This window comes from Parasteatoda tepidariorum, chromosome 10 (genome assembly GCF_043381705.1).
Source record: "Parasteatoda tepidariorum isolate YZ-2023 chromosome 10, CAS_Ptep_4.0, whole genome shotgun sequence".
Classification (NCBI taxonomy): domain Eukaryota; kingdom Metazoa; phylum Arthropoda; class Arachnida; order Araneae; family Theridiidae; genus Parasteatoda; species Parasteatoda tepidariorum.
The window spans coordinates 39046215-39057649 of NC_092213.1; the positions used below are offsets into that span (position 1 = coordinate 39046215).

Here is an 11435-nt window from a genome sequence, read left to right on the forward strand (position 1 = left end):
AATCGAAATTGTTAAATATAGGCAACAGAATAATGCTCACAGTACTTTTCTATGTGTATTGTCTACAGATCATTCTTTCCTGTATAGGATTGAAAACCTACATTCACAATGCAGCTGTTGACAAGGTTCCAGCCATAGCTATAGTGGAGTTCAATGTGATAGGGAAAATGCATCTGATCTATTTGTGCTTCAAACAGAGAAAAAATATTTATAGATAGCCTTGTCTTTTGCTAAATTCTTATTTAAAATTCAAAGCGTAATACACCCGTAGAAGTTTTAAGGAGCGCTTCCTATGCGTGGAACAAGCTTTTAGAGTTAAAAATACCTCATGATTTAAGTAAAAGACATATTTATTAGTTTTCAGAAAGATTTTTAGTTGAATTCTGAACTTCATTGATAAAATTTACTAAATTCATGTGCTCTTTTTGTGATAAAAAAAAGAGCACATATTCCCTGGGTGGCACTCTTCTGCCTGCTAGACAGATTTCAGTAGCATAAACAAAACAAAAAATTTTCTTAAATTTGGCTATTCTGCTTTAAAATCTACGTAAACGTTTTTAGAAGGGTGGCCAACCCCATCTGCCCTTTGATCCTTATAAATGTGCCCTCGATGAGAAAATAAGCTTCAGGAAAAAGTTTTCTTAATGACCTGTTTTAATGAAAAGCCCATTTCTAATTTATTTACTTACTGATAACTAATTAATTTCATTCCTTCATTTTTGTAAGATTTATCTTATGTTATCTAGTATTTAGTTAAAATTCACACATTCAACTCCAGAGATACTTATATCTTTTATTTGGGTATTTTGATGAATTTTTAGTCATTTTAAATTTCACCATTATTTTTGTAAATAATTACCTTTTATTTAAAATGCACCTTTAAATGTATTTTCTCCAAATTTTCAGTTTAAAATACATAAAAAAATTAATTTAAATTTTTCTGTTATGGAAATATTTTCTGTTTTGTGAAATATAAAATAGTTTAAGCAATTTAAAAATTGGAGATCAAATTCAGTCATTACATATTTTAATAATTTAATTAAACAAGTGCAGAAGTAACAAGTGCCCTTTCCTGTGAAGATGCACCCTGCAATTCCTTAAAACTCTGCTACTTTATTTTATGTATCAAAATATTTAGGTCTTTTGCACAATTTTACGAGAAAAAATAACTTGTAGTTCGACCAGCCTCTGGTTATTCCAACAACTTAATAATAACTGGTTCTTAACAAATAAATATTAGAACCTAATCTTTCTAAAGACATTTTAAATTATTATTCATTTAATCAATCTATAAAATGTTATAAAAAAGATTGTTGTTTGAGTAGAGAATCTTAACAGGTACAAGATGAGAATGTCAACAATGTCACCATTCAACAAGATTTAGAAAGAGAGGTAAAAAAATATCCTGACAAATATGTCAAACTACCCTTAATAACTAAATTTTTCAGAAAAATAAAAATCTATGCATATTTTCTAACATAATCTCTTAATTAATCATTTAATGAGGAAACATTTACTTTATTCAATTATGACACAATATAAAAGTTGAATCAAAATTGGTACTAATAGAAAATGTTAATTAACTTTGTTGGTACAAATAACGTACCATATTGCGAGATTGTCATAGTATCTTTTTTAAACTACAGTTGCCTGGTAACATTGGTATTTTGCCTTCACAGTTAAATAAAGTATCCATGTAAAAAATTTTGCAGGTAAAATAAAATAAGCAGCAGACAACATAATCATAATTTATGTAACGTAGAAGATTTAGTTCTAACAACACCTAGATAAAAGGCCTCTGCACTGATTGCCATAAACGAGAAATTGCATCTTTTAAGAGTCCAATCATAGTAAAATCTTCTTTATAGCACTGTTTAGTGGCCCAAATATAGTGACAGATTTTGTAATCTGTTCCACTGTGCAGTTTATCAAGTCAGACTACTAAACTGATTTGTACAAAAGCCTTCCATCTTCGAGGTGTTCATGTTATTACCGTAGAGAAAAGAACTACTTATTTAGCCTTAAAATCAGCGACCCCATCACAATGCTTTACAACAAAGTAAACAAATACAGTGGAATGTCTTTAATGCAATTTCATTTGTTAGTAAAAATGAACAAGTTGCTCAAGCCTGACATGAAAAGTTAAATATGGATTTCGCAGTGAAGGATTTGGGGGGGGGGAGGCAAAATTATAAAAAAATTTTAATGTGAAAATTACTCAACACTAAGCGAACAACAATCGGCTATAATAATGGTGTCCGGTATGGTGAATAGTAAATGTTCTTCACTTTCATTTTTGTTTAAAACCATTTTAATTAATCTACCTCTGTTAGTGTGCATGTATATATTTTTCTGAAATAAATGTTGTATTGTAATAAAATCATTCTGTACTCAGAAAAATCATGAGCCTGCCGTTACTTTTGGATTATGTGTGCAGATACTTAATTTTCTTTGTCTTACTATATTTGCCTCTATTCTCAACTCAGATAAATATATAAATTATTTAAATAAGTAATAAACTGATAGTCATAAATAAGTTAACTTGAAATGAAATTTTAAATTGCAAAATAATCTAGTTCTTAATGGAAATTTATAATTAAAGAAATTTAAAATTTCCTGATAAAATCTCAAGTACTTTGCTGCCTAAATACTGATAAATGGGTCTTTGTACTGAATTCAATACAATTGTATGCAAAGAACATAACAAAGAACTTGACCTCCTAAAAATGGTTCAGAAAAAGTTAAAAATATGGTCCTCAAAGGGTGTTTCTATCCACATAGGCATTGCTGCAACCATTACCATCAGACTAAAAGCTTTTCTTCACTTGTTTAAATTTTAAAACTATACATTTGAGAAAAAAAAGTATGTCGATTAAAACACCACAGCACAATTGCATTTCACACCTTAGAAAAAAGTATATATCATTTTTCATCATCAAACTTTCAAAAATTGTATATCAAAATCATGAGTAACTAATTTACTTTTTATAAATTTATTAAAATACAAAACCTTAGTAAATGTAGGTGTATGAAAAAATGAATCGGAAATGAAAGAGAAATAATAGATGTGAACATTTTATTCCATAAGATTATCAACCTTACAGCCAATATTTTAAACTTTAAATCCACGACTCTTCCTTCTGCCACGAGCTCTCTCAAACTTTCGTCCCTTTGATCTAACGTATGGTCTGCAAAAGAAAGTTTTTTTAAATATTTGAGCACAACCAATTTCAATAAAACAAAGAAATAGCACCATAAATATTTGTCTAAATCATTTTTAATTATATTAAACTTGACCTTTATTTCACTACATGAAGAAAAACTAATCTTTCATTCAGTCTGGAAAATTTACAACATTTATATGATTATCAATTTTTATTATGTCAGAATATGCCAGAACAAAAAATATATTTCTTTGGATCTTTGGCTGATAAAAATGAAGATTAAATAAAAGTCTCTACTTATTAAACAGCTTATGTAACTAATGCTAGGTATACTATAGCACTAACCTAATGAGGTTGCAGTGGAACAAAGTCCAGGGTGGTAAATCTCCAGGCAAAACTAGTAAACTCCTAATTATCTAATAGACTATATATAACTATCTTGTATCATCTTTAAATTAAAACATAAAATAACTGGAAATAGAATTGAAGTCCATTTATTATAAAAAATTAAGTAAGAATTTGGAATCGATACCAAGGGCCAAACCAAGTGGAAATAGGTGCCTCTTCACAATTCAAATTCTAAAAAATGTCCTCTGCACAAAATTCAAATTTGTAAAAACGGCCTCTTCACGAAACTTCAGTTCATACTAAAAATTATTAAACGGCGGACTCTTGGGGGGGTGGGGGTACGTCAGCGTCGCCCTAGAGCATGCCTAAACCCAAATTCGAAATTCTTGTGTCACAATAGCGCATTATCAGAGTTTGGAAAAACTTGTGGAAAAAAAATTATCAAGACGTGGCAAGGCAGACACGAAGGAATTGAACATGTTAAAGTGGAGTAACATAAATACAATAATAACATCGCATCAGCATAAAAATATACGAATTTGATACAACCACGTAAAAAGGGTTGACTGTGGAAAAAACTATCGCTAAACACCATTAATAAAGATTGAATCGTAATGAGTCAATCAAGTCAGAAAGTGATAACTGAAAATCGAAATTCGCATGTTTTAATATCATATTAGAAATATCTGAATTTGAAAAATCATGCCCCAAGAAGCAAAAAAATGATTAACTTCAGAGAAAACTATTAAATTATTGATATAAATTTCAAAGCAAAATTCGAATGTCGGAATAACATCATATTGAAAATGGAAAAACCATGTTGAAGGAGCATGATAAATAACTGCCGATAAACTATGAGCAAACAATGCTAAATTATGATGGCTAAGCAAAAAAAATTGAAACGCTATACCATTATAACGATTTCATCAATTTAAACAATACACATCTTTATAATTTTTGCTTGAAAAACAAAACTAATCTTTGTCTTTTTAGCCTTAGAGGATTATCTTTGATTCAACAAGTACAAATATCCCATCAGAAAACAACTATTCTCCTTACACATTTTAAAAAGCACAACTATTTTTTATAAGATTAATTTTCATGTACTAACAGGGTGGTCACTCAGTACTTGCTATTAAAATCAAGAAGCCCCACAAGCCCAGATTTTGTCCCATTAAGGAATTCTTAGTAATTTGTACTTACTTAGTATGACTGTGTGGAACACCAGGAGCTTTTCCAAAATGTCTGCAAGCTTCTCTAGCCTTTCGGCATCCTGAAAAGAATAAATTTCATTACAGCCACAGAATGAAGAAAAATACATTATATAAATAAAACAAAAATATTAAAAAGCAACTTTTTATGTAAACACTTCATATGTGGAAAGAATTTACCCACTATATTAAAAGATTTAGTACTAACCTAAGATAAAAGCTATTTGGGGACATTTTTAAAATGTTACACCAGGGTTTGAATGCTCTTTTCTTGCGAAAATTGAATTATGTTAATAGGTAGGTTTTGTGGACAAAAGCAGGGGGGAAAATGCCCAGTATGCATGACACTGAATCCAGGTAATGCTGTTTTTTTTTTAACTTACACACTTATTATAAAACACTTAATATTTCTAACAAAAATGGCTTAAATTACAGTTAAATCATAGTTTTTTTTCACTCACACCTAACATTCTACAGAACTTTACAAAAACAGAGGCAACTTGTCAATTAGATATGCAAAAGATCACTTCAAGTTCGTTTAACACATTCTGATATTCTTTGATTAACAATGCAATAATATAATTTAATTATCAACATTAATTCTTATAGATTTTTTTTCTGGGTTTAGATTAAGAAATTATACTTCAAGAAGTCTTTTTTTTTTTTTTTACCCTTAAAAATAGCAAAATTATAAATTACTCAAATTTAAAAAAAAAAATTTGAGCAACAGAATTAGCATTTGTTAAATAACAAATTTTCTGACTCTTTCTGGCTTTTCATTATAGACATGCTTGTTTTGTTTTTTTAACTTATAAACTTTTGTTCTGCATCTTCGTACTGCAAAGCGCAAAAATAAAATCCAGCTTTGTTATCTTTTCTTAGCTTGAATTAAGATATATGCTGTGTTTTCTTAGTTAAAAGCAGTATTTTTAACTTTTCTTCTTTGATTTCTTAAGAAATTTCAAAATATTAAAAATAGAATCGACATTTAAGACTTCACAACATATCTAAGTGAGAAAACCTTGCATCCTAATCACTATACCTTGAATCAAAAGAGTCTTCTTTCCTCTAGGACTCCTCATAGCTAGTTGATCAAAAGTGATTATTTCACCTCCAGCTTTCAAAATACGAGCTCTTGCTCGTTCGGTCACTCGTAGAGCACACAACTGAAAAAAATATATACATATTTACTAAACAGAAGAGAACATTTTAAAAATATACAATAAGGAAATTAAGTGTTTAACTTACTGTAAGTTTTGGGACTTCATAAAGCCTTAAGTCATCTGTAACAGTGCCTACAACAACAATTGTCTTATTTTCATTACCTGGTTTCTTCACTACTCTGGCCTAAAAATTTAAAAGTAAACTTTAATAAGCAAATCAACTTTTATGAATACCTTTTCAAAACCAAATATATTTTATATAAATGCTAGATATTATTAAGATAATGTAACTACGACAATTTTAAGTAATTTCATCATTTCAGCAGAGGGGTGGGTGGCCTTATAGAAATAAGGACCAGCTCAACTTTCTTAAAACAAACAATGATATAGCATCTTTTAATTATCTATTATCTTTAAATATCCCCTTAGGTTAAACTCACAGCGGTCGGCAATTTAAAAAAAAAATTATAATAAATGAGATATAAAATTTCTTGGATTTTTCCAATTTGCAAGGAAAAATTTGAAATTCCCTGTTAATTAATATGTTTAGGCTTTTCCTGTGGAGGGACAACACTGCATTGTAGTGTGGCACATAATATAGTCACGCTGCCTCATTCAATTTTTAAGTTAGGGCATTCACTAATGACATGTCGTGCCAAACATGTTAATATTTTCAACATTTATGAAGACAAATGAAAACAATCTTTGCAAAAACTTACATTTAAATTCAATCTATTTTTATCAAATTATATTGAAGTATTTTTTGATTTTAAAAAATAATGAAATCAGTGTGGAAATTTGAGTAATTCTAAAATAATTTCTAGCACTCTTTCAAAACTGAAAGAAACCTATTATTCTCAACTTTTCCTAAATTTTTATTCTAAATTTTCTTACAAGTTAACATTTCAAAACAGCTAAAATTATAAAATTTTAAAAAAATATGCTAATTCTACATTTTAAATATACCTATATTTAAATATATTTGCAATAAATATATTACAAATATGCGTTTAATAAGATATACTAAATAAGAAAATAACCAATTAAATCAGTTGACAGTTGACTTACACTGAAAAATGTGTAAGTTACATATTGAAAGCAAGATAATATATGTAAATTTAATACAGTATATTTAATTTAACTCTCAAAATAGTAGCCACAATGTTAACTTGTACTTTGCATGGTCTATCTTTCCAATAACAGACTCATAAGAGACTATGGAGTGATAATGGAATATACAACGCTTCAGTCAACATCAGTTTTAAAACTGGAGACATCATTAATATATGATGCAGTGGCATTAACTAAACTACACAAGTAGCCTCAGAACCACAAGTGACACTATTAGTAAATAATAATTCACTTATAACATCACATTCACATCAAATACTATAAATACTATTTAATGCAAGTGAAACAAAATTCATTATCAATTCTTATAGTACACAATTTCAGGACACTTATCGGACTACAGGACCCTATTATAGTAGAAAAATTTCTATAATTTATGTTACAAAAAAGCACTAACACTAATAAATATAACTCTTCTAAAATGTTGACCATTCACGGCTCATAAGATATTAAATTATTAACTTGTCGCATAGTTCACTTTAAACAATCTAATTTAATGAGAAATTTCTTTAACATATGTTTATCCGACACTGCATAGGATAAAAATTAAGGCTTATTACTATTTCTGAAAGTTGAAGTAATGTCTCCCATGAGAGAAAAATTTTCATTTTTATTAAAAAGATCTTTTAATAAAAAACAATCTTACAAACATTATGTATAAATATATACAAAAGTTAGGGTCATAAGCTTAAAGAATGCATAAATAATTCTGGTAAGAGACGTGATATGAATGTTAGGCATATAATGGTTGATTAAATGTAGGGTTTAATAGGCATAAAACAGATTCGATCTATTTATGTTTACAATTATGTTTTATACATTCACTTAAACAAATAAAAAATGAAACACTTTAAAAAAAGGGTGCATTGACAAATCTTTCAACAAAAGATAATCACCTTTTAAGCACTCAATAAATATTTTCATACATTATATACATTAACAAAATCCAAAAATTTTTTCACAGACTTGACATGATCATGATAAAAGAACTAATTTCTTACAAAAAAAACTCTTTTCTTGATTATACCAGCCATTATAAAATGATCAAGAGATTTTTTGGTTCAATATCAGAGGTGGAAAATTAAGCCTGAAATTTAAAATATTTGCAAAATGCAGCAGAGTGACACATGCGAGTGCAATAAATAATCTCACCAAACCTAGCTCAGTAGACGCACCTGCAGAAGCCAAAATATTTTATTCAACATGTAAAATGATTGGCCCTTTTACGCTATGGAACGAATGGAAGCCAAAATGGATTTTGATCGCATAGGATTGTTAAAACGTTGAATAAAACAATAAATTTATATTTATTCATAAATTAAATAAAATATTATGTAAATAAATGTTAATTTCTGGCAATCTTTTATATAAAATAGTATAAATTTAAGAATTGTTTAAGTTTACTTAATGCACAGCACATTAAAAGTGAAACATAACTACGTTATGTTATTTAAAATATGTTAATTGAAATTATTACAAATTTCAGTGATTTTGTTTTCATTTTTTTTGTCCAAAATGAATACTCTGTGTTCAGCAGTATAGGCTTAATACCAAATATTCGTACATTGCATCTCTAATTTAGTAGCAGTAATAGTTGAACAGAATCTTGTATCTATTAACAATTTAAAAACATCTTGAAGAGGTTTTTAGCAATTTATACAATAAAAGGACCCTATTTGCACTAGTTCACAATAGCAGGACCCCGGTTGAAGGAAAGTGACTTAAAGCTTATTTCATATTCACAAATTATGAATAGTTTTTTCACAATTTTACAAAAACAAACCTAATACAAAATGTCTGAACAGACCCCTGATAATTTATATAATAATAAATCATAAATTAAGCATTCTTATTAAACAAATGTAATAAACTAAAAGATTCTGAACATTACAAATATCTAGTTAAAACATTTGTCAACTTAAAGATCTGGTTGTACCTTGTATGGTCTATCTCTCCAATAACAGCCTCAAAAGAGACTATGGAGTGATAATGGAATATACAACGCTTCAGTCAACATCAGTTTTAAAACTGGAGACATCATTAATATATGATGCAGTGGCATTAACTAAACTACACAAGTAGCCTCAGAACCACATATGACACTAATAGCAGACAAAAATCCACTTATAGTGTCACATTAACATCATTTATTTAAAACTATGAAGAAAAAAAAACTTATCTACAAACATACACTCAAATTTTCCAGCAACATAAAATCTTAATAAATTTTAAGGAGCCAACTAGTTACACAAAATATCACAAAAGCTTTTGACTACAATAAAATTAGTTCAAGACAATGATCAAATGGGCGTAAAAATGCAACTGCATACATTTTATCAAACAGACTTTATCTATAATGAAACAAACACTAACTATAGATCTCAAATATCAATTAACTGGCATTAGAATAAATTTTAGTACTACGAACTGAACAAAATCAAAACTTACCAAACGTGCTAGTGACAAAGGAGGGCGATTAATTCTGCTCATAAAGAGACGTTTCATTACAATCTTATTAAACTTCTCTCCAGTTCTTCTTGCTAAGAATCGATACAACTAGAAAATGAAAACAACTGTTACCAACAGAACGTAATTTAGAACATGAATCCAACAACATTTTAGCCAAACACACGTTATTATGTCAAGCATGCTTAGATTAAAAATAAATAATGCGATTTAAAAATTTCGTTACAACACATGTAGGGCTAAAAGAGTTCATAAGATTAGTATTTACCAGCAGTTAAGGGGGATATATTAAAATCATAAGTTTTAAAACAGTGTACATTAATGGCGACTTAAATAAATGATAAATACACATTCTTGTTAAAATTACTTACTTTAACTAAAAGCCGGAGATAAATATCCTCACTCTTTGGTGCCCTTCGCACAACTTTACGATCATTTTTATGGTTAATGTCGATCCCCTAAAAATAGAATTAGACATAAGTACATTCATGCAATCTTGTCAATATTATAAAAAAAAAATTTTACTTGATAATAAATTAATAAAGATTAGTAAAGATTACCATTTTAATACGCGGACCCTTTCCGAGGAATCCTGTTTAATATTTTGGTTAACACTGAATTAAGTTGAACCGAGTTGAGTTGTATAACAGTAAGAAAATGTGAGCACTAAACACAGATAGTTTAAAAAACTAACTTTAACTTTAATTCTCAGTTTTATTCGGAATATTTTTTATTGATAACCATGCAGAACCGTACAGAGCTAGAAAAGATAGGGAGTATGAAAATTTGGCTCCCCCTAGAAAAGTTGTAAACACATTTTGGAGACGTCAAATAACTGCATTAAATACTTTTTATTTAATTTTTAAAAAAATCTTTGTTTTGAAATAAAACTTAAGCAAAATCTAATATGTTTTTATTAGTTATTAAAATAAAAATGTTTGTTAAAATCTATTGAAACCACCTACAAACATCTTATCGATAACTATGGTAGATGATGTGTGGATAAGACCACATATGTATAAGATAAAAAAGCTGTAGCTTGGTGCACAGAGATGGCAAGGGCTCCCAGATCCCACTTCTTTTTTTTAAATTCGTTTTGGAGCTGGGGCCCTCTGAAGCCCAAAATACATTTTTTTTCTCTTTACATTGACGGATGCTTTTCAAAATCTATTCGAGGTGTTTGAAAATATTAAATAATTCCTACAGTTCACTTTTTTTTTACCCAAAAGAGCAATCAAACGCTCTTTCCACTGATGAAAATGTACCCGCTTTCATAGCTTCCACCCACAGAGTTGTCAAATAGTTGCCTCACTTTACAATGTGGTAAAATGTTTTTAACTTCTTGAAATTGCCTTGTGCTCTTTTGTCCTTACTTTGAAAATATCAGATATCCACAGAAACACCTTTTGGTCTGATTTTTGGCTATAAGTTGCTTGGAACAAAAAATTTCTAGGGTTGTAAATAGGGGGAGGGTCTTGTTTCACTTTTTTACAAAATTTGGATATTTTTTATAATTTATTATAAAAACCTTTTTTTTTCTTCTTGAAATTATCCTAAATGTTTCATCTCGCCTGATTATTTAATTAATTTTATCATTGTAATTGATTTTATTTTGTAATTTTTCAGATTAATTTTTTAATAAAACATCAAATCTGATAGTTATTTGCTGATGAAAAGTGAGAAATCTGTAGCAACATTTTTAAAATGAACATTAAGGTTGATTCAGTAATTTGAACTATATGAAGAGAAAAATATCTTATTTATTTAGTTAGTTAGTTTTTCTTTTCTTTTTTAAATTTTGGGTTTTTTTTCTTCTTTTCTCTGCTTATTTATTTAAATGATAGACCATTGTTCAATTCCCTCTTTGACAGCCCTATCAGCCAAAATTCTTGATTTAGTCTACTCTGTATAAAATTGAGATAACAGATGTGATTTTGCTTGATAAAGCATTG

At 28.6% G+C, this 11435-nt stretch overlaps 1 protein-coding gene across 1 annotated transcript; it reads right to left on the reverse strand.

The window, feature by feature from the left end:
- Positions 1-3062: 3062 nt before the first annotated feature.
- On the reverse strand, positions 3063-10232 carry LOC107440150 (ribosomal protein L18). The gene is made up of 7 exons (XM_016052989.3): positions 10044-10232; positions 9855-9941; positions 9466-9573; positions 5972-6070; positions 5766-5889; positions 4716-4785; positions 3063-3188 (listed from the first exon to the last, which is right to left on the reverse strand). The coding sequence occupies exons 1-7, from the start codon at positions 10044-10046 to the stop codon at positions 3113-3115; spliced, it is 567 nt and encodes a 188-aa protein (XP_015908475.1). The 5' UTR covers positions 10047-10232; the 3' UTR covers positions 3063-3112.
- Between the last annotated feature and the right edge of the window lie 1203 nt (positions 10233-11435).

What these genes read in the sequence shown, in the direction of transcription:
- LOC107440150 (XM_016052989.3), bottom strand. An exon ending in ATGAAGTCCCAAAACTTACA is followed by an intron (nt 5,890 to 5,971) that starts GTAAGTTAAACA and finishes TATTTTTTTCAG; the next exon opens with TTGTGTGCTCTACGAGTGAC. An exon ending in GAAGACTCTTTTGATTCAAG is followed by an intron (nt 4,786 to 5,765) that starts GTATAGTGATTA and finishes TATTCTTTTCAG; the next exon opens with GATGCCGAAAGGCTAGAGAA.